The sequence below is a fragment of the Maylandia zebra genome, linkage group LG14 (genome assembly GCF_041146795.1).
Source record: "Maylandia zebra isolate NMK-2024a linkage group LG14, Mzebra_GT3a, whole genome shotgun sequence".
Lineage (NCBI taxonomy): Eukaryota > Metazoa > Chordata > Actinopteri > Cichliformes > Cichlidae > Maylandia > Maylandia zebra.
Window position 1 is genome coordinate 24,106,937 of NC_135180.1, and position 27,857 is coordinate 24,134,793.

A 27,857-nucleotide genomic window follows, 5' to 3' on the forward strand; every position below is an offset into this window, starting at 1 on the left:
AGATAAATTTAATTATTTTAGCTGGATTACCACAAATGTTTTCACACACAGTTTGCCAGTTCCTTGAAAGTATCTCTGTTTAACTGTGATAACTTCAAATGTGCATCTCTCCTGTCTTACAGGGACATCTTGTGGCCAAATACGGTGCACAACCTTAAAAACCACTGATCCGTTTTTCATACTGAGTTATTATGTAACTTTCATTATGAAGCCAACAGATAATGTAAATAAACTTTCGTTCAAAATAAAACACATATATTACCCTGTTAAAGTTTAAGGAAGGCTTTTTGGAAAGACTAATCTTTGTGCTGGAATAAGGTACTGTTCAGTTTCAGCAATAAAAAGAACTACATTTATTCAAACTTTTAACTATCATAGCAAAGTATAAACTATATCTAAAAAACCCAATTTAATCAATCTAAATATTTATTCATAATTTTTCAAAAGGACACCGAGCATTGTATTAAAACCATCTGTAAATTTAAAAAGAAGAAGAAAGCTGTCAAAATGTTTGTTTTTTTTTATTTTATTTAAGATAAGATAAGATAAGATAACCTTTATTAGTCCCACACGTGGGAAATTTGTTTTGTCACAGCAGGAAGTGGACAGTGCAAAAGTTATGAAGCAAAAATTAGAATACAATAAGAATAAACACAGTACACAACTGTACAGAATAGAATAAAATAAAATATTATATACAGTAGAAAAAATATACAATAAGATAAAAATAGAATACAAATGCTATATACAACTGAGTAAAAATACAACGATGCCAGAAAAGATTATTGCACTTAGTGTTATTGCACATGTGTGGATGTGTGTGTTTGTTCAGTTAGTCTTTATTGTGGAGTCTGACAGCAGTGGGGAGGAAAGACCTGCGAAATCTCTCCGTCCCACACCGTGGATGCCGCAGTCTCCCACTGAAGGAGCTGCTCAGTGTTGTCACAGTCTGCTGCATGGGGTGGGAGATGTTGTCCAACAGTGATGACAGCTTAGCCGCCATTCTCCTGTCACTCACCACCTCCACTGGGTCCAGAGGGCATCCTAGAACAGAGCTGGCCCTTCGGATCAGCCTGTTCACAACCATTTGTGATGCTTTGTATAGAATCTCCTCTGCTGTGAAGGTAGAAGTATTGATGGTGATTATTGTTTACTGTGTTTTATTATAAGGAGTTTTTTTTTTCAAAAGTATCTTCCCATTAATGTTACATACACACGCCTCCCCCGCAGCGCCCTCACAGGCCAGAGCCGGTACTGCAGCCTGTTATATATACGCTAAGGAGGCGTGTGGTTACGCTCCACTCTGCTAACGTCGCTTTTGGCCAACTGAAAACAACCCGAGTGTGTGTTGGCGATTAGTAAAACAGGTACACTGTGAGAATTTAGACCGCGCTGAATGCCCTGTACGTGTGTGTAGATTTCAGTGTTTCGTAGCTGCTTTTTGACTATTGTTCCCAACGCATTTGCAGATCAGCTAAGCTAGGCTAGTTGTGATGCTAGATAGCATTAAAAAGGCCCGGGCTGCATGCGCAGTCAGGCCCGTGTGTATGCTAACAAACTCCTACATCACTTTGATAACACAGACTTTTTTAGCACCCGGCTGAATCTGAACGCTGAAAGTGGGGCGTAGACGGGTTAAAATAACAATTTTTAGGACAAACAGCGTTGTAATGTAACCGTTTTAACTACGTTAATACTGGATAGAAAACTAGGTTAGCTTTTTAGCTTAAGACTGTTTAGCTACTGCTGTAAATTAAAAGTACGTTTAGTGGTGGGAGATGCAGAGGTGACACCTTGATTCACTGTAATTTATGTGATGTACCAAAATCATATTTTAGGTGTTTATTTTTTTCCAGTGAAATGCATTTTATTTATTTTTAAAAATATAAATCGGAGTATATTTGCTGTATTTGCTTGTTTGTTATTTCATTAATGTCCCTGTTTTAGCCAAATGAGGACTAGGAATCTGCCATAGAAATATATAATCTTGTTATTAGTGCGGATATGAGTTTCGTCAAACACTCCGAGAAATGCACTGGAAGTGTAGACACTGATGCAAATTAATTTCAAACGTATACATTTTTGGTTTTTCGTTACACTGAATTTCCCTCACATCTCTAATGTGACGTGTCACAACTTCAGTTATAGGAAGTGACCAATATGCCTCAGTTTACTTATGAATAGACAGACTACAAATAATTTGTGTATTCATGGCCTTTTAATCTCAGACTATGTGCCTGTTGTCTTGTTAGAAGTTTAGACGTCAGTGCGTGATTTTGGTTGTCAAGTGTTTAACAAGGAATCTAGGTAACGATTGCATTGCCTGTGTTTAGTGTGAAGGTTAAAACTGTGAATCTTCGTGAGTCTTGAGTGTTGATAGTGTGTTTGCAGATGTGCTGGTTGCACTCTGTAGTTGGTTCTGATCAGAGATATCAACTGTAATATGTAAGAGATACTTTCTGTCTGTATATCAAGGAAATAACGTGGAGTTCAGAGCTCTTGAAGTGCTCTGTTTATCAAGTCCAATATTTATTTATTTATTTTTAATCTTGCCCCTAACACCCCTTAATCTCACTTTCCCCTGTCTTCCATGATTCTTGCTTGTTTGCCCTGAGCAGCAGCCGTGCCCCGCCGCGCCCCCACCCCTAGCGGAGCCGTCATGTGGCAGGAGGCCCGCAAACATGAGCGCAAGCTCCGTGGCATGATGGTAGACTACAAACGGCGAGGCGAGCGCCGGCGAGAGTACTACGAGAAAATAGTAAGAAACTTTATCATGTAGCATTGCCACAGTGTACCACCGGGTAGGAGTGAGCAGGTCTGGCCTGAACACTCTTACTGCAGGATTTTTTTTTTTTTTTAAAAAAGGAAAGATTTGAGCAAATTTATACACAGTTAAGTGGATCCAAACTTTGTGGTATTTTTAAAAACATATGCATATAGTTGGCACAGCTTTCAGTTATCCTCATTGCATCAATGAACCAGTTACTGTTTTAAAAAAGTGTGAAGTTTTAGAAGTTAATTTCCATGGTTGTTGGTTTCAGTTTAATTAAAGTGCTGTGCAGTGTAACATTTTGTAGTTTTTAGATATTAGTCAATGCATTGCATTCTGACAGTTTCATTTTCTTTTGACAGAAAAAAGATCCTGCTCAGTTTCTTCAAGTTCATGGTCGAGCCTACAAGATCCACCTGGATCCAGCTGTGGCACTGGCTGCAGAGAGCCCTGCAAACATGTGAGGAAAATCACAAAATCCACACATAATAAGAGATGAGCCACACCGCAGAGCTTATGATCACATGTTGCCTCATTTTTGTTGTCTGAAGGATGCCTTGGCAAGGAGATGCCAACAACATGATTGACAGGTTTGATGTAAGGGCTCACCTGGACTACATCCCCACCTACACTCCACCTCTGCTCACCACATCGTAAGTCTGAAAGTACTTAAAGTCACATTTTTAACATGGAACCCACATTGTGTGAACATTTTACGGTTATTTATTTACTTTTTTGTTGTATGATTCTACATTGGACAGTTGTGAGGAGATTCACACATTCACCATAGATTGTTGTACATATGCAGTACAGATTGTTATATATTCAACAGTAAAGATAGTTCATTCATATGTTTTCAGTTATTTTTTTGTTTTGTTTTGGGGTTTTTTTTTTAAAATTTTGTGGAAACATTTGCTCTTATATGAGGTTGAGCTGATCTGACTTTAGTGGTCAAAAGAGATGGTGACCCCTTTTTTGTTTGTTTGTTTGTTTGTTTGTTTGTTTGTTTTAAGAAAAAAATAGGCTAATTTAATTACTTATATTACAATTTCTATAATAATAAAGCCAAAACACCTGCTGCAGTAGTCTGTAGTAGTAGATTTATGACTCTTCAAGCACAGCTTTAGTGCTTCTGGTGACCCGCTCCTAAGACAGTGGCAGGTGGGGGCTTTGACTGGGGCAGTACATCTGTCCAAACTGTAATGCAGGTGTCCTAAGGTGAGCTCAGGGAGGACAGAAACCACCTGTGGAGCAGAAGAGCAACAGCTTGCATGACCTTGATTCCTAGTATGAATACAGATTATTAAAATGGGTCCTCATGGTCCTCCGGATTTCCTGGGTTTTAAGACTGTGGTCAGTAGGTGCTGGATTGTTGACCTGCTAATAGGAAAGTGAACTGATTTTTAGGCTGTTGTAAAACATTTTGGTGTTTCCCTGCTGATGATGTGTGGTTGTAGCAGTAATCCTGCTCAGTACGAGAGCAGTTGACATTATGTGTATGTCTTTGGACAGTGGTGTGAAGCTGCCAGCTGCAGGATTGACTGAACACCTGAAATAAGGTGTCAGCACAATCCTCAAATGCTGATCATAGCTGTGGTTAGTTTTACAGGTTCACTGTTTTCTAACCACAGGCACAGTCAGTCCATTGATTTCTCAAAACACCACCCATGAGGAGACTTTGTTGAAGATGGTTGCTGGGATGACCGGGTGACTACTCTTAAAACTTTCTCTGATAAATACCCCTCCTATTACATTATAATAATTTAAAAGACTAAAATTAAAAACTAAACTAAAACTGAACCTTTCTATAAAGTTAAAACTAATCTAAAAAATACCAAGCGATTCTGTAAAGTGATGGAAAACTGAATAGAATTACAGAATTAAAAACAAAATAAAATTTAAAAACGCTGGTCATAGCACAACTGTCTGTTTCCATCTTTATGTGTTGTAATGCCGATTACTTCACTGACTGTTTGTGCTGGTGCATTGAAACTTGTGGTAATAACTGTAGAGTAGCTTTTTAGTAAGACTTCTGGTTCTTACTCTGTGATAAAACACCTGCTGCTCAGTAATTGAACAGGTCATCTGTGAGATTGTATTTTTAGTCATCTTTCATGCTTGGTGAGGAGACAAACCAGTTTGGTGTGGTGAGATTTAGGCGTTCAGTGAGGTGTTTAATGTGACCAACAATCTTCTTTGTCTCATGCAGCACTCCAGAGCAGGAGATGGAGGAGAGAAAGTGTAACTATGAGCGCTACAGAGGCCTTGTACAGAATGACTTTGCCAACAGTGAGTGTTAACAAACAAAATCTACATGACTATGTAATGCACTTAATAGTGTTGCACCTGTATTCTTAATGTGACCATGGCAGTGTGTTGACCTGCTCTCAGTGGGTATATTTTGCAGTTGTGTTGTGCTCTTTAAATCCCTCCTGTCCTCCTGCAGTCTCTGAGGAGCAGTGTTTATACCAGATCTACCTGGATGAGCTCTATGGTGGTCTGCCCAAACCAAATGAGGATGAGAAGAAAAAGTATGAACTAAATTTTAAAGTGATTTCTTTATTTCCACTGTGAAATCCAGTATTTTAAGTTGTGTTTATAAATCTTTCCTTGTGTTGTGCAGACTGGCTGAGAAGAAGGCCACCATTGGTTACACGTATGAGGACAGCACTGTAGCAGAGCCTGAGCCCCAGTCAGACAAGGAGGAAGACAATTCAGAAAACAGCGAATCCGAAGATGACGAAGGCATTCCAGATATCGGTGAGCGTGTTTCACTGGAGTAATCTATGTGTTAGGGAAATAAAATTCAGGAGATGACCAAATAAAACATTTAGAGGTACAGCTGTCCACAGAGAATGTGTTTGATCAGCTTTTCGTCTCTTGGATGTGCGAGAGTTATTCCACAGAACGTTTCTCAGAAGAGACTAAAATCTGAAATTGTCAATTTGACTGTGCGAGCTGGATTTGTGACATCATTTAATGCAGTGCAGGGTTCAAATGGCCAGATACACATCTGTGTAGCTGGACCAGGATTAGCTTCAGACTAACCCTCAAAATGGGCTTCAGCGAAGGAGAAATGTCACATCCCAATGAGAAATTAATGCTGTTGAACCAAGCAATTTAACAGCGTGTGAAACGCTAGTTATTGAGAAATAACACTAGTTATCTTACACTGTACCTGGAGAAGTTTGTCTTTATAAACGTGATCCACTCAGCTGGAACTGCTCATCTTTTCTGCCCGGTTGCAGGTTTTTCTTGGTTATGTGATAATTGTGTTTTAAATGCTGTGAGCCGACGATCTGATCTCAGGTCAGTGTTCCTGTTTAATGCTTGGGTAAGAAATCGACTTGTTAAAAAAATGATGTGTCTGTGTGTGTGCTTTCAGATGTGGAGGTTGATGTTGATGAGCTGAACCAGGAGCAGGTGATGGACCTGAACAAAATGGCAACGCCATATGGAATGGCTGAAGGAGACTTTGTCAGGTAACATGTCATTAATGACATCATGATGTCAGTGGTTCTTGAAATTTTAAGTAGTGTCTTGATCAAAGTAAAGTTAATATAGCTTTTTGTTTTTAAATTCAGGGTTCTTTTGTTGTTGGGTTTTTTCCTGTGTTTTTTTTTTTTATTATTTATTTTTTTTTTTTTAAGGTTTTAATTCTGTTTAAGTTTTTAGTCTTTTTAAGTATAATTGTATAAACGGCAGATCTCAGAGGTGAGATTTAGGAAAAGAATTTTAGGTATTATTGTGAAAACAGAACTTTTTGAAAGTTCAGTTGACTCAGTGTTTTAGACCAAATTCTTAGTAAACATGTCTGAATCTTTAGGGAAGTTGTGATACATTTTATCAACTAACTATTTTCAGAAGTCTGGTTTTTATTTTATTATAATTTTTTCGGTTAACTGAAATATTTTTTCTAATGTAGTCGTTTTGTTTTTTTAATGTTTGTTTTTTTTTTTTTGTGGTTTAATTTTGTTAACTGTAATATCCTTGACCTCAAAGTTGATGTATTTGGGTTATATTCATTTTAATTACAAGCTTCTGCAGTGTTTTAAGTTCAGCAGATACTGTAAAAATACACACAGTAAAAAAAGGTATTTTTTTGTTTGCTTTTAAATTGATTGACTATTTAGAGGATCTCTTTCAAAATAAGTTCTGTAGAGTAAAGGCGAACTTTGAGCAACATGTTTGTATTCTTGGACTCCAGTGGAGTAGCTTTGTATGGTTCACAGTGCAAAATGAGCTTTTTCATTTTTAGTGTCGTCTTAATTGGCTTTTGTGCAGCCCAAATAAACTAGCTGCTCTCCCGGGGGGGGGGTAAAAAAAACACTTTCTGAAGTTGGGGAATAAGAACAATTTAAGCCTGAGCCATTGTTCGTACAGCCACTCTTGTTATTGTTTGAAACCATGGCAATGTTTAACGTGAGCATCTGACGTTAAAACATAAACCGTAATGAGTACACTGAGCCGTGGCTCCGACACGAACGCATGTATCTCATGCTGTTACACTGAGGATCGTTGGTTTTCTTTTCTTCACGTTGATGCGCTTCTGTGTTTAAATAATTATTTTTGTGGTTTTTGTAATGCTGTGATTGTGCTACCCATTTGTCAGGATGTTGAGAAAAGACAAGGAAGAAGTGGAGGCCATCAAACATGCCAAAGCTCTGGAGGCGGAGAAGGCCATGTACTCTGTAAGACTAAATCTGCTGAGGGAAGTGTTTGTGTGGGTTGTGTTCACAGGTTTTATAATGTTTGTTTGCTTGATCGTCTCAGGGCCGCCGCTCTCGTAGACAGAGGAGGGAGTTTAGAGAGAAGAGGCTAAAAGGAAGACAAATCAGCCCTCCGAGGTAAATTTGCGTTATTTTTCCGTAATGAACTTCACCGTACCTCAGAACGTGGTTATGTTAACTCGCCATTTCCTCTTGCAGCTACGCCAGGAGAGACAGTCCAACATATGATCCTTATAAACGGTGAGTTCACCCACTTGATTTGTCCTTCCCACTTTTCTGATTGGTTGTCTGCCTCTGTGTGTCTTAACTAAAAAAAATTCTGATCACTTTCAGGCCAGAGTCAGAGTCCAGCTCTGAGTCACGCTCACGCTCACGTACTCCCGGTCCAGAGAAGATCACCTTCATCACCAGCTTCGGCGGCAGTGACGAGGAAGCCGCGGCAGCACCGCAAACAGCTGCTCCTCACTCTGGCCACGCCCCTTCCAACTCGCAGCACTCTGCAGGTCATAGCAGGGGCTCCCGGTCGGTAACTTTCCCTCCTCCTGGTTTTTCTTCTTGCAGTCACTGTTAATTAAAATGACCGCAGCTGTTCGTGCAGAAAGAATATCGATTGTTTTTGTGGTCAGAAAGGTGGATCAGCTTTCAGAGTATCTGACCAAATAATCTCCGACTATCAAAAAGGAACTATTGAAGTGTGCATGCGCATAAAGAAAAATCTGATTGGGTATTTTTCAAAGCTGAAATCTGTTATCAAAATTTTTCTATAAATTAAACAACATATTACATTTAAAAGCGGAAAATATGATGTAATGATAGGCTAGGTGCTAGCCTGTATTTATACTGAAACGCTGTCTCTGTTTATTCAGGAGACGAAGGTCATCCAGCAGCCACTCCCCTTCTTCCTCCTCGCACTCTTCCTCTCGGTCCTCCTCTCGCTCATCGTCACATTCACGCCGACCCCGACGAGGACGCGGGGGAAGAGATGGGCGTCGATCCCGGAGTCGCTCGCGGTCAAGGCGGCGCTCTAGGTCCTACTCCCGAGGTAGAGGAGGGAACGGAGGATCGTGGAGGAGACGTGACCGGTCACGCTCCAACGACAGAGACAGAGAACGTGAGAGGGACAGAGAGCGAGAACGAGACCGGGATCGAGACAGGGATAGGGACAGAGACAGGGATAGGAGACGATACTCGGCACGTAGAAGAACAAGGTTAGCTTAATCTGTAAGCAGTGCTACATGAGCTGCCTAACAGAATTCTGTAGTTGAAGCCCTTTTGTCTTTCTATCAGGTCCCGCTCGAGCTCACGTCAGGGCGGCAACTCGAGGAGAGGGGGTCGGAGCAGTGGAGGACATCGTCGTGGTGACAGCGGCAGCCACAGTCCCTCACGAACCCCTAGCCGTCCTCGCCGTAGCCCATCCCCTGCCCACAGAGGGGCCCAGCCTGCTACCATTGCCATCTCTGACAAGTTAAGAAAGTAAGAAGACCCTAAAACACTTTAACAGAGTGTGAAAATGTAAATAATCAATATTATAGAAAGAGCGGTGTCTTTAATATCCAAAATGAAAGCTCCCTGGCCTTGTCAGAAATCTGGAAATATTCTGCCGATCATCCAAACCCTTAATCACACATAAATAAGACTAAGTGTCTCTAGCCTTGTGTCGTCACAGATTCATTTTGGGCTTCTGATGATTTCTTAATGGAGCATAATTCTTCATTACCATCTCTCCAGTTTAATTTTTTCCTCGCAAAATAATGAGAACAGGAGCGAGATCCATTTAAAAGACAAGAGAAATCTCTACACTTCATCAGCTGTCATTTAAATATTTCCTGGTTATTTAAACATGTTTACAAAGACTTTAGTCACTGTGACTGACCTTTTTGTGGCCTGACTGCTATATATTGTTCGTCCACCAGGGGGCCTTGCCCCACATTTTAGCAGATGTTCGTCTAAAAGGTGTATTTTTAGGCAAAATAGACACGTACATTTCAGGCTGCTTGATTAAAAACCACCAACAGTTTTCATCCTTTTACTGTTTTTTATCAAACTTTGTAATTTTCCCCGCTCTTTAAGAATGGTTTTGTCTCAGGAAAAGCACACTTTCGACTCATAACTCATTAGATTGGCTAATCAAAAGCTGAACAGCAAGTGTTCTTGAGTTTAATGACACACAAGACAAAAGGTTTGGAGATGAGCTGTGCTATAAAGTGGAAATATAAGTAGTACTTTATTGCTTTAGGGCTGACATGTCTCTATTTACCATCATCACTTTTCAGACTTAAGGCACCTGACTAGGCCTGTGCTGCACCAGTGAACAATAAATAAGTCCATAAATAAGAGTCTTAAAACAGTCAGTTTCAGTGTCACGAAGCCAGAACAATTTAACACCTGTTCTTTATTGCTTTTCACATTTAAAAGCCATCCTCACCCTTCAGCGTTACACCTGTTAGAAAGTCAGTATGCATATATAAATATGCCATCTTCACCTCATCGTGATGTGTTTTTCTGTCTTCTTCTTCTTCTCCTCTCTCCAGGCCTGACACTTCGGGTGGTAAAGAGACGGGAGCTGCCAAAGTCAGTAAGAATTTGATCTAGCTGGGTTTCTTGCTAAAGCCTACGCCTCCCTCATCCCTGACAGGCTGACTTGGTTGTCCACCACACTGGGATGTAGAAGCCATTGTTGCCCACAGAGAACAGTTATTTTATTCTTATCCCCCTCCCCCTAAAGTGGACACGCCCTGCAAATTACACTACAGTATTCTTGCCAGATGTCTAAGTTAATGCTGCCATTTCTTTATGAAGTGAACTTTTATACGTCCTCTGAAGTCTTGATGATGATTTTAATCTTGGTGGTGGATGCATGTGTGCAGTTATCTTTATGCATCTGTCTTTAGTCTAAAATAAACACACTGTGACACATCAAAGGTCTTGAGATGAAGAAGATCACTTCTTCCTCTTATGACAATCTATAAATCAGTAATGAACACGTGAATGACGAACATATTGATTAAAGAAATAGTCGGACACTTTCGAAAGTACAAATGGACACAAAGATCAAAACAACAATTGAGCAAATAAGCAGACTTCCTAAATTTTTGAGCAGTTTCCTTTAAGAATAAGTCATCGAAACTGTTTTGTGAAATGTATTTCTGTCATGGACGACTTTTCTTCTCACTCTTTTCCTGGAAGAGAGGACGAGGTTTGAATACATCCCAACTGTCACACAGTCAAATAGTGTACATTTGTTATCAGCTCGTCTGTTGCCTGCAGCTTGTGACCTGCAGTTTTTCTTGCCTGGCCAGATTTGAACAGCCCAGCGAAGGGTGTGTCGTGACAAAACGCCACTGGCCAACTTTTTAAACTCACCGGACCTGAACTTGCTCTTGTTTCACTTTCTGACCCTCTCTCCTCCTCCAGTCCTTGATTTTCTTTCTACTCTCTGGCAGTGTTCGTACAGTTGCAAGAAAATCTTTGGGTTACCATGAGAATTATGATTTCTGCATTACTTACTCATGGGGTCTGATTTCTTAAACAGTTAATGCCTTTCTTGAACACATTGAGCAATCATTCATTTCAATATTTGAATTTTCAACTGCAATAATCCTTCATGTGTTTGTCATCGCTGCTTATGAGACAACACTGAGAGTCTGGGCCTGTTCCTCTCTACATAACTGTTTGAGTTCGTCAGTATTTCTGCGACGTTTGTTTCCCCATTGGCGTTGTTCCTTTGTCCAGGTGTGAACATGGTAATCACACTCCAGGTGTGGACAAAACAACCACATTGAGTCCCTTTGGAGATGGAGGTCTCGATCCAGATCAACTCCAGAGTAGTTTGTGGGACCAGATGCAAATTTGAGCTAAACGTCTTCCCGTAGCCAGGTGTGCTTTGCTTTCTGGGATGTAGCGGAGTAATGCAGCCGTGCTCAGTACACAAACTGTAAAATATTACCCATATAAACATGAATGTTAGGAATAAACTCTGAGTTATCTGCTGCTCCAGAGCACAGCATTTTCTTCCCATCTTAGACACATGTGGCCAATAAGCAGATTGAATGTTCTCACATCTTTTTTTTTTGGTTTGATTGGAGTTTTCTGTGTGTAAATAAACAAAACTCGTCAACTGATTTGGACCAGGGTAAACTAACTTTAGGTGTGAAAATGCCCTCAAACAGCCCTCCCCAGATGGATTAAGGTCAGGACGATTCTGCCTTGGCTCATCCAAACCTTGAATTTTCTTTGTCTTTGGTTCATTCTGTTCTTGGATTACCAGTCCTCTCCTTGTGGGTTTACATTTTCCAGTAAAATGCTTCGTAATTTGTTGCTCTCCTAACAATCGCGAGGTGTCCAAAACCTGGGGTAACAAGTCAGCCTAAAGCCTAATTGTGCCTCCACCGTGCTTCACAGGATGGTGTTCTGGTTTTTTGGGGTGTAGAGTTTGCAGAGTTGTGGTTTCCTGTGGGGTCACAATTAACCTTATGTCTAGGGAGTCCAGGGATTTTGTTGTTACCCTTGGGTGTTTTCCCCAGGACTATACTCTATATTCCTGATGCTATTTTTGCAGAGAGATAACCGGCAGTTCTCAGTTTCCTCGATTTGGAGACGACCCAAACTTCAGTCTCACCTTATCAATTGGAACGCCTGATTCCAATGAACTTTGGAAGTACTTTTCCCTGCCTGTACTCAGTGATTACCCAGGTTGTTTTAAAATTTTAAATGCATAAAGATTGATCTTCATTTTGAAACCAATCAGTGCAAAAATCATAGTAATTCCAAAGTGTCCACAAACTTTTTCTTGCAACTGGTTTTTTTTTTTTTGTTTTGTTTTGTTTTTTTTTTTTAAACTATATATTTGTGTTCATGTTGTTTTGATCCTGGCCTGTCTCTAAACTGTCCCACAGCAGTTGCAAGCTAAAGCAGCAGTCTGTCTACACACACACACAGAGCCTGTGTCTGTTGTTCCAACACACAAAATGTTTTCAATCACTTGTAATCTGTCACCCTTTTTATCTCCACCAGCTACTGTTCGTAAAGGTGATGGTATTGAATTTGTACAATAGCCCCGGTACCTCCCCCTCTCTCTAACACATGCGTGCACACTGACACACACACTTCTTTTTTTTTTTTCTTTTCTTTTTTTTTTCCGGCCATGGAAAGCTGTACTAACACATTTGTGTCACCTGCAGCCCAAGATGACCCCACAGGAACGGCTGAAGCTGAAAATGCAGAAGGCTCTCAACAAGCAGTGTGAGTGCAGCCGAGCAGATCGCATGTGTTTGTGGTTAATGTGCGAATTAAGAATCAGCACTGTGCACAACTTGAAACTGTTGAAGATTTTCTCATATTATGCAAAGTGAAAAAGATGATAAAGATCTTTCTTTTGCCTGATCTGCAGCCAAGGCGGATAAGAAAGCCGCTCAGGTGAAGATCCAGCAGCAGGAACACAAACGACAGGTAGGGGGGTGGGGGTGGGTGTGTGTGTGTGTGTGTGTGTGTGTGTGTGTGTGTGTGTGTGTGTGTGTGTGAGAGAGCATGTCTGAGGTTTAGTAAGACAGAAGCGTCTTTGTCCACCTATTTCCTCTTATTGCTGGTTGTTTACTTTACAGGAGCGAGAAGGCGAACTGCGAGCCATGGCACGCAAGATACGCATGAAGTAAGTCCATGTTTGTGTGCCTAGCTGGACCGTTTGGTATTTGTGTGTCGCAACTTTCTGACCCTGGCGCTCTGCGTTTAGGGAGCGCGAGCGCCGTGAGAAAGAAAGGGACGAATGGGAAAGACAATATGGGCGACAGAGCCACTCGCCTTCTCCTTCCAAATATGGTAAGGCTTTAGGTTTTTGATTGACAGCAGCAACATGGCTCCTGTGTAATTAGAATGTGGCTTAATGAACATGCAGTGTTTGTTCTGCAGCCTTGCATACTCGCACAGAAGTAACCAAAATATTTAATCAGCTCAGGCTCTGATTTGCTGCCATCAGTTTCTGCTCTGCCAGTTTTATGGGCTTTAAGATGTTCTGGCATGCAGTTGTTTTTCATCACGGCTCTGTCCTCTGTCCCTCAGGCCGAGAATACAACTCATACAAAAGGTATGTGAGAAGCCACAAGAATCTGCACAGCCACAATGAAGCAGAATGAATTATGTCTTCTTTTTTTTTCTTTCTCTCTGTCTCTCTCTCTCACTCACACACACACACACACACACACACACACACACACACACACACACACACACACACACACACACTGTCTCAAAGGCTCATCACCAGGCCTGCAGACACCGTAGTTAAGCTATTTGTCTTCTCATCAGTTGCAAATTAGAGTACAGATTAGTGTTGAAAAGTCAGACTAAATGCAAAGAGGTCAATACCTTTTCAGGTAGTTTCTCTACAGCCACATGTGTACATCCACAGAGCACTTTATTAGGAACACTATAAGCTCGTCTACCAGTTGGAAAGTGAGTGGATCGATTCCTGACTCCCTCTGGTTATAAAGTGTGTAACTGAGTAGAAAAGCACCATTTAAGCACCAGTCCGTTTTTACCATTTAATACTCAGCTCAGGGCTCCCTTTACTCTCCAAACAGCATCTGTCAGTGGATTCCACATCTTTCTGCCAACACTGGGGGTTCTAGTCCTTTCATCTCAACAGCATTACATAATTTCTGTGTATTGGACAAACGTGCTGTCCGTCTGTAACCTTCATACATAGACGTGGGTCACGTGCTCAGTCTGTTGAGCTCCTTTTTGTGGTTATCTGACCTTTCTCATTGGATCTCCCTCATCTGTCCACAGATATCTGTGTGTGTGTGTGTGTGTGTGTGTGTGTGTGTGTGTGTGTGTGTGTGTGTGTGTGTGTGTGTGTGTGTGTGTGTGTGTGTGTGTGTGTGTGTGTGTGTGTGTGTGTGTGTGTGTGTGTGTGTGGTTTTTTTTTTTTTTTTTTTTTTTTTAACTTTAGTGCCACTAGTAATCAGCACTGTGAGAAATATTCAAATCAGCCTCTGTGGCACCAACAGTCATGCCACAGTCGAAGTCCCTGAGAACAGCTGTTTCCTCATTACCTGCTCCTGACCTGTAACATGTTACACACTTCACTGCCACCACGTCAGTGGCCGATTGAGTGCCTGCTTGAATGAGCAGGTTTAAAAGTGTTTCTAATAAAGTGCTCAGGAAGTGTACTTTATGTTTATAACTTGTGTTTAGATGATCAGTTTAGGTCTGAAGTGAAGGCTGATGAATGATTTTGGATGAACATTGTACGGCCTGATGTAATGTGTTATTGATGTCTAGGGCTTGTTTACTTCAGGGATGTTTGTAAAAAAGAAGAACTGGGGCTAAACTACATGGACATGAATGCTTATTTTAAATAAATAAAAGAACTTTGTGCTAAAATTCACAATTTGAATTGGTTTCTAAAACTTTGGATATTTCCAAACCCCACTGACTGAGGTGCAGACACCTCTTCACTGACTTTCTATGAAAGTCATTCGGGTAGTTGGTTTGTAATACTGCTAACGACCAAACAACTGACGCTTACGCGCCTTGATGGAGCTGATAAGATGATCTTCACCAGATTAGAAACAAATTTTTAATCTCACACTAAAGCACAGCAGTCATATCTTTGTTTGTTACGCTGCTCTTTATACTGGAGTCTTTTCTTTTTTCCAGGAGGTCGCGGTCTCGATCGCGGAGTCCATACTACAGATACTGAGCGGATGGCTGGACAGCAGTACATCGGTTTCGAGCACATACTATCCAACAACAGCCTACATACAACATGGAAACATGAAGAAATGACTGCTGGCTAATAAACCAACACACAAATCTGCACCTGGATGTTCTCTGGTTTTGATCCTGTGACACCTTCAGCCCTTTTCAGACATGGATTGTTTTATTCACACTTGAAGGTCACACTGCTGCTTTCTGAGAACAATTGTGATGCCTGGCACCTGTAGCCTCAAACACTAAAGGTGTGTACTCACACTTGGCTACAGTGACTAAGAGTGGAATCTCTGTATGTGTGCTGCATGGTGCTTCCCCTTACACACAAGCTCAACATTCAGATTCCTGCTTTTCTTTTAAAGCAGAATTAAGTAAGAGAAGAATCTCTAAATATTTCCTAAACTTAGAAACGAATTTTTGATCGTGTGCAGGTTTCTGTGGTTCAGGCTTTAGTGAGGCGAACACCACAAAGATGCAGAAGGGCCATGTGCCTGCCTGTCCTTTCTAAAGCGACTGCATCATTCGACCTGCTGTGATGAATGTGATGCAGAAGGCTGCCGTGTTCAGGTGAAGGATGTCTGAAAAGGGCTCCAGTCACTAAATACAGTTAATTGGTTTAATTTCTCCTTGTAAAGACAGTCTTGTCAAATAACTAACTCCAGTTTCTCCACTTCTGCATGCTCTCCCTCTCCGTTTCCCTTTCTGAACACTTCCTCTCAGCACGGAGACATTTGTATCTACTACTAAGCAATACCTGCAGTTTGTATCCTCCTCGCTTCACAACCTCCTCCCACAGTTTGGCTTCTTTTTTTAATATGAAAACATTAAACCAAGGAACATTTTAAACGCCTCCTGTGTGACACGTCCATCTGAAACCGCCTCACAGAAAGCCGATGAAGTCAAAGTCGATGCATTTATTAAAGTGGCTGCTCTTTTTGTACCGTCCTCAGCCAGCTGTTGACAAAAGCAGAGAAGTCTTTGTTCTCAGTGATGTGGAATGTTAAATACAAATAAAATTTACTTTGAGTTACTTGCCTTTTTTCTTCTTTGTCTTCATTAATGTGACAGATTATGCACAGAATTATTTACTGAAGTCTCCGCGGGGTGAATTAAATATTTAATCAGGATGAGCATGCTGCATGTATTAGTGTAATGTATCACCATGCATTGAGATATACTGCCTGCAGTGCGTGGAGGCGAACGGTAGGAGGCGACAGCGTTCAGCGCTTCGCTGTCACAGAGCGTCTGTGAAACTTCGGAGGTGTTTTCCACGCTGTTTGTTGAAACGCAGTGAGCAAATAACATCAACAGCTGCTCGCAAGAAAAAGGAGAAATAAATATTTCTCTGGTTCCGGTTTGGTTTCAGAGACACCTGTGGAAAACCAACGAGGTATTTCCTCTGAACTGCAGAAGAGGAACTGGTGTTTGAGACCCAGTAACGGGGTGTGAAAACCCTGATTTAGACGGGCTACTTAAAGCTGTGTAAAACAAGCAAAACCGCGAGAGGTGCTCGGGGAAGAAAAGGTTTTAAAAAGTGACAGAAGTCCGTGTCTGCCGAGCCTGTTACCCGGGGAGGGCGGGGTCAGGGTCGGCGGGGCGGGCGGTGCCTCCTCTCGCCCATGCCCCCTCTTGCCCTCCGCTCGCTGCGGGGAGAGAAGCGTGAACTTGAACGCTGCCTTCACTGCGCGCTGCGAGTCCGGGCAGAGGCCACACACCACAGTCTCATCAGCTCGGGCTTCGGACAGTAACTCGGAGCAGGAGAAGCCGGACGGAGTCCGGTTCGGTTTGGGACCCAGAAAGGTGCCAGACGCTCGACGCGATGTCCAGGCGCAAACTTGGAAGCAGACCGCAGCACCTGAGTGCGATTCAAGGTAAGCCCGGAGGGAGAGCAGCGGTAGCGGACGGATGTGATGTTATCGAGGTGAAACGAAAACAAAAATCGAAGTCCCTACTTCTTATTCTTTTTTTCTCCTTTTTATTGGGCTTATCGGCAGTTTTGCGTGCGTGGTGTGTAGATGCGCGCTGGCACCGGTTATCGCACATTAAATGATGGACTTTTCCCCCCTCCTCATCTCACAGACTTAAAACTATATTTGTGTTTAGACCGATCTGAAGCCAAAGCTGATATTTAATCCCGTGTGCAGCCTAACAGGCAAATATTTAAATAAGAACTCCTAATGTTGGCGTTGTGTTTGTCCTGATGTGCATTGTTGGTGCAGCAGTTTCCACAGAAGAAGGACCGGTTTACTGGCACGCTGCTGTCAGCGGCTACAGGTCCGAACACGATGATTAATATTTTCAGGTTTGAAGATGATCAAGTTTCTCGCTCGGTCTCTGTCTACTTTTGAGAAGACATCACCTGCTGAAAGTCCCTCCAATAAAAGAGAGAGACTAGTCCTGCTTCAAACTATGCAGGAGTTTCTTTTAATTAAATGATAGGTTTAAATAAAGCATGTTAAATGAGGGTGGTAATTTAATCCCGATCAGATTAATCAAACATTAAAGTTTATTAAAGGAAAATGGGGGGGAAAAAAACGTGATAACTGAAAGGAAATGGGGACAGAAACTTAAATACCATTTGTTTTTTACAGTTCTCTACTGGAGACCAGTCGTGCATGTCTGTTGTGACCACAGGCCTTGACTCAACCCTGCGTGTGTGTGTGTGTGTGTGTGTGTGTGTGTGTGTGTGTGTGTGTGTGAGAGAGAGAGTGTGTAACCGCGCCTTGCAAGTCTGCACAAACAGCGCAGGCCTGAAACAGGAAAGGTGACATTTTTGAGTAACAACTGGCGAGATCCGACTTCAGACTGTACTGTCTGTACCTGTCCTGTGTGCTAGCCAGCTCAGCCTGGGCAGGTGGATCCAGTCCAGTCATCAAGGTGTGCCCACGCTGTGTTGAGCAATACACCGCTGACCCCCCTCCTCTCTCCCCCCTTCTCCTCGTCTCCAAAGAGCTCTGTCTGGTCTGAGCTGTGGGACTAAATGAAGAAATACCCAGAGTTTACAGATGGCTCTTCAGAGGTTTGGGTCTGACTTGTTTGCCACTGCTTGCAAACTGCACTTGCGTTTCAAAGTGCTAACCACATAAGATTTGTGAGAGTTGAAGTTGAATCAGATGAGCTGTCCTGTACATGTTTGCGAACTTTAAAAAAGAAAAGAAAAACACAAGGGCCGCAGCTCTTATCTCAAACACCTTCTGCCACTTTTTTCTTTTATTGCAATCCACTTCCTGTTGAGAAACTCTCGCTGCCTGTGGCTGGTAGGGCAACGTTTTATTTTGAGTGAAAGGTGAAAGGCTTTGCCTTCGCCGCTTTTTTAATTCACTGCTCCGGCGTGTCAGCACTCAGTCAGTGGCAGTCCTGTTAACAGGAGGTTGAAGTTTCTGCTGAGATGGACAGATGGTGCTCCTCTCTCGCTCGCTCTCTCTGCAGCCTCAGCGAGCAGATCTGTTTTGCGTTGGTTAAAGGAAGTGGTCAGTATTGGCTGAGCAGATTGGCCTCGTTGCTTGAGAGTTTACAACTGAAACTAGCACTTTCAATCACCACGCCTGCTTGTTGTTCCATTGAGGTCAACTGTACATTGTAAGTAGGCTAATTTATGAGAGCGAGGTCAGAAACTTGTCAGCAAGTCCAAATGAACGAAGTGCTCTCTGATTATATCAACCACCCAGCTGCTTTTGATGCAAAATACAGGTACATCTTCCTTTCTCTCTTTATATAGATGTGTGTATATAGGCAACTCGCTTACAGACTCTAGGGGCATAAATTGGTCATGTGTATGGAACATAAAAATAAATGCACATTAAAGAAACGCTTCAGAGAAAGCTGGTTGCTGTGGATGTTTTATAGACACTTTAAGCTCCCTGCACTTGATAAGAAAGAGGAATTGCACAGTTACACTTGCATAGGAAAAAAAACTGAGTGAAATGCTCTCAGGAAGCAGACACTGATTGATATTTAACCCCAAAGATCTTCATTTAACTCTCCGACAAGAAAACGAGACGACCTGAGAAGCCGTGACTCTTTTACATGTGGCTTCTTGTTTTAATTGATCTCTCTCTCTCTCTCTCTTTGTCTGTCTGTTATCTCCTGCCTCAGATGCCACCGATATGCCTGATGAAACCGGCTCATCAGGCGACCACCACCCACCCCTTCCTCCCCCTCTTCCCCCAAATCTTCTTCCTCCGCAGGTCCGGGCTCCTGACCAGGGTCGCGACCTTCTAACCTGCGGCCAGTGCTGTCAGGCATTCCCCCTCGCCCACATCCTGGCCTTCATTCAGCACAAACAGGGTGGCTGCACCGCCCGAAATCTCGCCTCCAACGCCGCGCCACCCTCGCCCGCCGGCCGAGCGCGGCAGCATGTTGCCAGCGCCGAGCTGGGCCCCGGCTTCATCGAGCTCAGGAGAGGGGCAGCCAGGGAGCCAGTCTGGGGGGAGGAGCCCGGCGTGAAGGTGAAGGCGGAGCACAGCAAAGCAGGTGAGCTCTTGGAAGAAGCAGAAGATGATGGCAGGTTGCTAATTAGTGACTCTGGGGGGGGGGTTTGTTGTTTTTTTTTTTTGTTATTTTTTTTTCTTTTTGTTCTTTCAACCGCCGCCTCTTCATTTAACAACCGTTCCTCCTCCCTCCCGAGTCCAGCTCATTAACTAGCCGTTGCCATTAGCAGACCTGCGTGAGTTAGTGACGCGCAGGCTAATTGTGTGGAAAGGATAGGCGTCAGGAACATTCGGAGGGCACTCAGGGTCCCCGAGGGCTCCACGCTGAGCACCTGAGCTCCTTCGCATCTCCCTGACTGTCAGTCTCTGAGGTGGAGTGGCCAGGTAAACATGTTTCTCCCTCCCTGTCATTCCCTGCACCCTGGACCTCAGAGACTGAATCCACATCTCCAAACCCCCCTCCACCCACCCCCCCAAAAAACATGAACACACACACAGAGGAGCGTGTCTCAGTATTCAGTGTGTTTTCCAGAGGGCGGCTGAAAGGCTCCTGTGTTAAACGGTCAGAGGATGCGAGGCAGGCAGATCGTGCTGGTTTCCTCGCTGTCATGACACTCTAACCGAGGACATTGCATCATGTGCGGCTCCTCTGCCATCTCCCGCTGTTCTGCCCCAGGCCGAGCCACCTGAGCTCCAGGGAATCTCCCTCTTCCTCCTCCTGCTTTTTCTTCATCTCACTCGTCTTTCTCCCTCGTCTTCTCCTTTATTTCCAGAGTCCTAACCCATCCCTCTCCTCTTCTTTCAATGGCACCAATTTTCTCTCCTCCTGCCTTACTTCCTGCTTTCCCTACTGCTGACTAAATGATCTTGATCTAATATTGTGTCTTTTTTAGGGTGGAGCCCATTAAACTCAATCAGAAATTCTTTATTTTCTTTCATAATTTAACTGAGATCCTTTTTGAAGAAGGGCTCTTCGTGTCCAGGTTTAAAATAAACAACCAAAGAAAAAAGAAAAAGAAACGTGAAGGCCACGTTGTAGCTCTCGAAAACGGACAGAGCGTCTCGCTGCAGACGCGTGTAAGGTGTGAGTGCCCCCTTTGCACATTTTGAAACTCTCTCTGCCACAAGTTAGCAGTTCCTTCCTTTGTGTAACGCTCAAGGGACGGCTGCACGCACCATTTCCGTTTGTCCACAACCCCTCTTGTTTTGTTTCTTCTGTTTCAGTGTGCTCACCTCTCTTGCTCTGCCTCTCACTCTGAGGCACAGAAACACACCGGTTTAGTAATTTGGTGGCCTGCAGGATTATACAACAAACCTAACACGTGCATGAGGCGGAAGTGGAGAGCACGACAACATGTGAAAAATGCAAAAGAAGAAAAGCTTAGATTAGATTTTTTAATTTTTTTTTTAATTCAAGAATCTAGGTTGCTGCTTGTTTGGACATAAAAACAAAGTCTGAGCTGAAATGTGCAGAGTGTGGCTTTAATTGGGCGTCCGGCTGGCCCTGAAAAGTTCTAGTTGATGTTTTGGTTTTACTCGAGCGACGAGCTGTTTTTCTTTTTTTATTTGTGGTAGAGAAATTGAACATCTGACAAGATGACTGAAAGCGAAAGAGCAGTTATCCCACAACAGACAGGTCCTCCATTTATTTTCCTGCATTCAAGAGCGGAGGGAAGGGGGTAGAGCAGGATGGATTACTGAAGAGCCGCGTGCATCTGTCTCATTCCTTTTTATTTATTCTCCTTGTTTGTTTTTTTTTTCCTCCTCATCACCCACCCCCTCCCACCAACATCCCCCCCCCCCATCTTCAACACACTTTCGCTTTGCCCTCTTTCAATTTCTCGCACCCCCCTCTCCTCTCTTCTTCCTCTCTTTTCTCCTCCCTCCTCCTCCCGAGGGAAAAGAGATTCTGCCTGCTGCTCGTTAGTGCTCCCAGCCAATCTGCATTTTTAATTAGTAGTTATTGCTTCTGCTTAATATTCAAGTGCTACCCCGGGCCAAATGGGAATCCTTACAGGGAAAAAAAAAAAAAGAGCGAGGAGTGAGCGGGGAGAGAGAGCGAAGGAAAGAGAAACCGGCTGGGTATTGTGTTTCACTCCAGGACCCCGAGACAAAAGCCCCACCACCACCCCACCACCCCCCCTCAGGGAAAGATTTGGAGGGTACTGGGGGGCGGCGGGGTGAGGAGAGCCGGGGTTGGAGGATGGGTCTCAGCTCCAATCCGAAGGGGTGACATATTTTTGTGGCATCTCTCAGCCCCCCGTACTACATTATAATCTTTTTATCTCATTTTCTTTTTATCTCCTGAGCCCTGACCTACCTATCTCCCTCCCCTTCTTCTTCTTCCTTTTTTTTTCCTGCTCCAGCTCCTCACCCTATTTTTAAAAGAAGTATCACAACTTCTCCTGGGTTTCTCCTCAGGCTAGGTTAAAGGACTCGAACACCGCAGCTCCTGTCGTCTCCAGACAGAGGGGATGGCGAAGGGGGGGGAGAAACAGTTGCTCTCTTTTTCATCTTCACCCCCCCCACCCCCTCTCCCCCTCCAGTAAAATACAGAAGGATTTAACTTGAGGAAACATGAAAGAGGCTTATACCAGAGTCGGCTTTGAACCTCTCCAAAAAAAGAGAAAGAGAGGAGAGAAAAAAATAGTTTTTTTTTCCCGCAATTTGGGAATCTTCTCTCCAATTTTGATTTATGCAGAAAGGCCTCATTTGTCAAGCAGGCTGAGTCAGAGCCTGATTTACATAAAGCGTTCGTTTTCTGCGTTCTGCTAATTAGCAATTTGCAGCTTAATTGGAGAGTGGCTCTCGGTGAGGAGACAAAGCTATCCACATATAAAAATATCTCCAGATGTACTCTGTGACACAGCTCGCCTCGCTGTTGGACTTCCAGTTTCCGGATCCTGATTTCTCTTTCTTCAGGTCGCACTTTTGCCTCCCTCAGTTCTTCCTTTCCTTAGTTGGGCCTTAGGTCTTCTCATCACCTTTAATGCATTTAAACTGCAGCAGTCTGTCTGTACTACTCTTCTTATAGTCTTATACTGTTCAGTTTAATCGCTTCAAAGCATCTTTAAAAGCAGCCAGGACATTAAAACCAATGAGAAGTTAAAGCTTTACTGGGAAAAGAAAACTTGAGTCCTGGTACTTGTGTGGGCGTCAATTTGACATCTAAAGGAGGCTCAGGAGGTAAAGCAGGTCATCTACTAATCGGAAAGTTGGTGGTTTGATCCCTGCCTACTCCAGTCTTCATGCCCTGAGTCAACCCAGAGTTGTTCCCAATCAGTTCATCGGAGTTGGATGTTGGACAGAAAGCACTACTTGTATTAATGAATGAGAAATGTATAGTGTTTTGAGCGTACAATTAGAGTAGAAAAGCACTAGCACTCCCTGATGGCAGAAGCCTCTCCCTCCCACACACAAAGATCTGTAATTGTTCAGGAGCACAACATCCTCAGTCCGATCAAGTATCCCTAGGACGTGCCAGAACAAGCCCAATCCACCCCAAGCCACAACCCACAGGGTGCAGAAATACCACCTGCTCATGCCCAGTGGGTCACATGATATCAGGCGAGTGGTTTTCATGTTGTGGCTAGTGGCTAGCCATAGCCTATCAAGCGGAAAGATCCCTGGTTTGATCCCGGGAGGAGACAAAAATCTCTTCGGTGTTGTGTCACAAAGTGTAAAAAAAATCTGTTGCACCAAACATGCAGAGCTGCTCGCTGTCGAGACCTTCGTGTGAAAAAGGGAGCGGCCGAAAGTAGCTTTGGTTTTAATGTTGTGGGTTATCAGTGGCTTTTTATGTTTAACCCTCTGAGGTCTGAGTCATCTTCCGTGATGACCCTAACCCTCTGAATATGTTATCTTTCACTCTTTTAAAAAAGTTGCTCTGCAAAATTTTAAGTCCAGTAGCCCAAAGTCTTTGAAACTTTTTCCAGCTGTCAAAATGAGTTTTTTAAATTTACTTATTTAAAGCAGCAATGAGCCAGTAAACAATCAGGAACTAAAGATATATTTCACTGAGAAGGTGGTGGAGACCAAAAGTAGAGCTCGAAGGACAGACACACATGTGCAGGACATGCACGTATCCGAAATGTTGTTCCCCCACACGTGGGTGTGCACCTGGAATAAAATATAATTAATACATTTTTAACCAAGAACAGAAAGCTATAAGAAAATGAGATACAGATATGAAAGTAAATAAGGTTTTAAGTGTAAATATGAAAGTCAAAATACAATTATTGATGCCTGTGTATAAATTTATGGGGTGTTAATAAAGATCCTTATTGCATTATTGCAGAGAAGGTGTCTGTGTATCTGCTGGATGTGTGAAGTGTTTGTGGACACTAAAGCAGTGGTTTTCAAACTGACCTTGGATCCATTTCTGCTGTTAATGATTGACCTGACTGAATTGAATGATTGATCTTTTGAGAACCGCCTCTTCAGGTGGCTGCATGTTTGTCCTGTCCCGCGGTGGGTGCTGGACACTTTTAGCTGTACTCTTAGTTAGCGTCCTTTATCAAAACCACTAACTCACTTCTGTTTGGTCTGTGTTTGCAGTGCCAGAGGAGCCCTTGTATTTCATCTGCCAGCAGTGTGAGGCCGTCTTCCAGTCCGCGTGGTTGCTCTTACAGCACGCTCAGCACACGCACTCCTTCAGCATCTACCAGGAGGATGAGGGCAACGCTGTCATGGAAGGAGGAGGAAGTAGGGATCTTAAAGACCACAAAAGTGCTGCAGCCATTTTGGACCCACGACACCTGACCCAAGCGCTCGCTTCAGCCTTCCAACCCTCCGTCCCACGTCTTGGCCGTTCCCGTCAGTCCCACGGCCCCCTCTCCTCCTCGTCACCTGCCTCCTCCTCCTCCTCCAGGAACCTGCAGACTTTGAACTTTTCCGTGCGGCTCAGGGAGCTTGCCGAGGTGAATAACAACACAACAAGTGGCTCCCCCGGAGGCCTGGTGCTGTCGCCCTCTTCTTCTCCACCGGCAGCTTCTCCTTTTCCTCAGACAAGCGCCCTCCAGGCCGACTTCCACTGTGAGCTGTGTGACCAGAACTTCCAGTCCCTCCGCGCCCTCTCCGCCCACCGCCGGACTCACGCCTGCGAGCGGCCTTATCACTGTGGTGTGTGCGGCCAGGCATTCGCCCAGAGTGGCCAGCTGGCTCGTCATATAAGGAGTCATCACCGGGAGGCCGGAGGAGGAGGAAGTGGATATGAGTCTGTGGAGATGGTCGAGGAGGAAGGAGGGAGGCAGGGGCCAAGAGGCAGGCTTCAGATTCAGCCAGCGGGAATCACGGGGAAGGGAGACCTGATGGTCCACATCCCCTCCGAGCTGGACTTGACCTTCCCCAAACACCCATCCTTGGCTTCAGGTCTAGTGCTGCTGCCCTCTCAGGTCAGACCACCAGAGAGGGAGCTGCTGAGGCTCTACCAGACCACCAGAGAGGGAGGTGAGGAGGAGACGGAGGTACATGCAGAGGCTCCACACACCTCGCCTTGCGCCAGCCCCTCTGAAGGCTCGCTGGAGAGCGGAGAGACGGGCGGCAGCGGCGAGAGCGGCATCGCCAGCGGAAACTGCACTCCAAAACGTCCTGAGGTGAGCGACAAGGTGCGAGGTGTGGGAGAGTGGGAGAACGAAAGAACGAAAGAGATCATCGAGAAGGAGTGGAGCTCGGCCAAAGTCAGCGAGGCAGTGCAGGAGTGGCAGAGGGACAATGAGCGGAGGACCGTGACGGGAAGCGTGAGCACAGCAGGCAGCGGCGGCGCGTCCGCTGGAGCGCCAGGGAAGAAGAAGAAGGATGAGGCCTGCGAGTTCTGCGGCAAACAGTTCAGGAACAGCAGCAACCTGACCGTGCACCGCCGCAGCCACACCGGCGAGCGGCCCTACCGCTGCGGCCTGTGCAACTACGCCTGCGCACAGAGCTCAAAGCTGACGCGCCACATGAAGACCCACGGAGCCCAGGGCGCAAAGGCGTCCTTCTTGTGCCAGCTGTGCGCGGTGCCCTTCACCGTCTATGCAACACTGGAGAAACACCTGAAGAAGGTTCACGGCCTGAGTCACGCCAGCGTGGGAGCATATGCGCAGGCCAGCGCCGCAGATACTCTGGCTGCAATAAAAGCAGGGGGAAAAGCTGCAGCGGTGGTGAAAATGGAGGAGGACGAAGCCGGATTGGATCAGATAGAGATGGAGAACAGAATGCAGAGTAACATGTCCAGCACCATGGAGGTGGAGGAAAGGCAAAGCCAAGAGTACATGGAGAGCAGCAGGAGTCCAGCCATAGCGAACGACCTCCCGCCTGAGAGCAGCACGGAGGCCCCTTTAGCTTTGACTCCTGCACCCTGAGAGTCTCTCAAATAAAAACAACAAAAAAAGCACTGTATAGAATTTAACCCCCCATTTAGTAAAACAAAAAGAAACTGAGTTAAAGTGCAGTTTAAAGAAGCTGCAGGTGTGTGCGTCTGTGTATAGAAAGCCGCCCCCAGAAGACGTTGTTCACGATTATGTGCGCAGCTGCCAGTTGAAACTAAGTGCCTACAGTTCTTTTAGACCACAGAGAAAAACAAGGCCATGACATTCAGCAGGGAGATTACCATAGCTCTCGAACAGGAAGTGAACTGCCACAGTCCACACCGACACAGGAAACTGATCACCATGTTGCAGTGCAGGATGCAAAAGACATGTGATTTATGTCTCTGGTGACCCGCTGGACAGGTGGAGGCAGATCTTAACTGCCACGCGGTGCAGAAAACGGTTTATGTTGAATTTAAAAAGAAAAGGGAAAAAGCCTGACAATAGAGCAACTTTAATATATTTTCAGATGGAGAGAGGTCATATTGTGCCGCATAGCCATTGCTGGTTTTCTTATGAGAAGACCTTTTAAAGGCTAAAGCGGTTTGAACAGACACAGAGGGGGGAAATGAATCCAAACACTGCCCGCCTGCAGTTTCTCAGACTCCTCTTTTTAAAGGCGCTTGCTTGTCACAACACTTGTCACTTAACGTAATGTTTACAAGGCTCGCGGGGCCTAAAGCAAGGTTGTGCTCCTGACTTTGTCACAGTGTGTGTGTGGATGACTATCTGTTCTGTTTTTGTTTGTTTTGGGTTTTTTAAATATAAATATAAATGTGAAATTAAGAGAATTTAAAGTCTACTGATGTTTTCCTTTCATTTTTTTCTATGCATTTAAAAATTTTTTTTGAAAAAACACAAGAAAAACAGCAATTTTACCTACATGTGAAACGGGTGTGTATTATTTTTGTTTTCTCTCAGTGACGGTTGTGATGGTAATATCTGTCTTTCATTGTTTACATCTGTAAATTACTGGACTGGTTGAAGCTCGTGCATGCTTTGCAGTAACTTGAATTTCTTTTCTTGCTTTCCTGTGTCTCAGTTCTTCCTAATTTATGGACGCCGCATGTTTCGCCAGGTTTGGAGGGCTTGCACGAGTGAGTTGTATGTACATTTTTGGGCGTTTTTTTTGTTTGTGTGTACATATCGCAGACTCTGCTTGAAGCCTCCATCCTGGGATCAGGTCAGAGCCTTCAGGCAGATTGCCCCCACCCTTTTTTTTTCCCCCTCTCGTGACTACTGTGATGACTTTGTCTGATGTCTGCTGCATTCAGGTCAAAATAAACTGTTGTGTTTTCTAAAAGTGGATTATGAAAGAGTGCAGTGTAACTGTTCAGGGATTTATTTTTATGTATGTATATATACATATATATATACTGACTTTATTGCTATTGCTTGCTGTTAATATTATCTCCCTACATTGTTTGCTTTTTTTTCTAGGTTATCGTGAAGCTTTCGCCGCTCCTGCTGTCTTTGTAAACTTGATGCCATTTTGTAATTGACCTTGTCAGTTGTCACAAGGAGCCTCAATAAAGTGTGAGGTGAAATATTTTACATTTTCGAGATTTTCTTCCCTCCTCGTCTGTCTTTCTGTTCTCTTAGTTCATTTCTTTTTTTTCTTTTTTTCTCCCATGAATATTTTGTTTCCTGTTCTGGGACAACAAAGCTTCTGAAACTATTTTTAAGTGTCCTTTCTCACCAGGATGTTGTCTTAGTCAGTGCGGGTCGTTCCTCTGAGGACCACAGTCAGCGCTGAGTTATTAATTTTTAATGTGAGTGTTTGGATAAGGGACCCTCAGTCCTTGTTTACATCCTTGTGATGTTACTCGCTTTGTCTGGAAACACTGTAATGTAATTCTGCCAGTTAGGA

General features: G+C 43.9%; 2 protein-coding genes across 3 annotated transcripts; both read left to right on the forward strand.

Moving 5' to 3' along the window:
• Positions 1 to 1,240: 1,240 nt before the first annotated feature.
• clasrp (CLK4-associating serine/arginine rich protein) lies at positions 1,241 to 16,240 on the forward strand. Of its 2 annotated transcripts, XM_004543615.4 has the most exons (21): positions 1,241 to 1,367; positions 2,619 to 2,758; positions 3,133 to 3,230; positions 3,322 to 3,423; positions 4,980 to 5,059; positions 5,217 to 5,301; positions 5,394 to 5,530; positions 6,156 to 6,252; positions 7,383 to 7,461; positions 7,544 to 7,617; positions 7,699 to 7,740; positions 7,834 to 8,022; positions 8,367 to 8,708; positions 8,788 to 8,973; positions 10,032 to 10,071; positions 12,681 to 12,741; positions 12,890 to 12,948; positions 13,101 to 13,147; positions 13,229 to 13,314; positions 13,555 to 13,579; positions 15,157 to 16,240. In XM_004543615.4, the coding sequence occupies exons 2-21, from the start codon at positions 2,660 to 2,662 to the stop codon at positions 15,197 to 15,199; spliced, it is 1,971 nt and encodes a 656-aa protein (XP_004543672.2). In that variant the 5' UTR covers positions 1,241 to 1,367; positions 2,619 to 2,659; the 3' UTR covers positions 15,200 to 16,240. The 2 variants fall into 2 exon arrangements, 1 of the variants encoding a protein (XP_004543672.2); XR_013092966.1 differs by lacking the exons at positions 13,555 to 13,579; positions 15,157 to 16,240 and having other exon boundaries at positions 10,032 to 10,075.
• A 257-nt stretch (positions 16,241 to 16,497) lies between these two features.
• On the forward strand, positions 16,498 to 27,541 carry znf296 (zinc finger protein 296). The gene is made up of 3 exons (XM_004543614.6): positions 16,498 to 17,081; positions 19,306 to 19,683; positions 24,198 to 27,541. The coding sequence occupies exons 1-3, from the start codon at positions 17,030 to 17,032 to the stop codon at positions 25,979 to 25,981; spliced, it is 2,214 nt and encodes a 737-aa protein (XP_004543671.3). The 5' UTR covers positions 16,498 to 17,029; the 3' UTR covers positions 25,982 to 27,541.
• Positions 27,542 to 27,857: the final 316 nt, after the last annotated feature.

Bases quoted from the DNA above. Each gene is read 5' to 3' on its own strand.
- clasrp (XM_004543615.4), top strand. From the start codon at position 2,660: ATGTGGCAGGAGGCCCGCAAACATGAGCGCAAGCTCCGTGGCATGATG. The intron at 8,709-8,787 runs GTTAGCTTAATC...TCTTTCTATCAG, and splicing joins TCGGCACGTAGAAGAACAAG to GTCCCGCTCGAGCTCACGTC. The intron at 8,974-10,031 runs GTAAGAAGACCC...TCCTCTCTCCAG, and splicing joins ATCTCTGACAAGTTAAGAAA to GCCTGACACTTCGGGTGGTA.
- znf296 (XM_004543614.6), top strand. From the start codon at position 17,030: ATGTCCAGGCGCAAACTTGGAAGCAGACCGCAGCACCTGAGTGCGATT. The intron at 17,082-19,305 runs GTAAGCCCGGAG...CTCCTGCCTCAG, and splicing joins GCACCTGAGTGCGATTCAAG to ATGCCACCGATATGCCTGAT. The intron at 19,684-24,197 runs GTGAGCTCTTGG...CTGTGTTTGCAG, and splicing joins GGCGGAGCACAGCAAAGCAG to TGCCAGAGGAGCCCTTGTAT.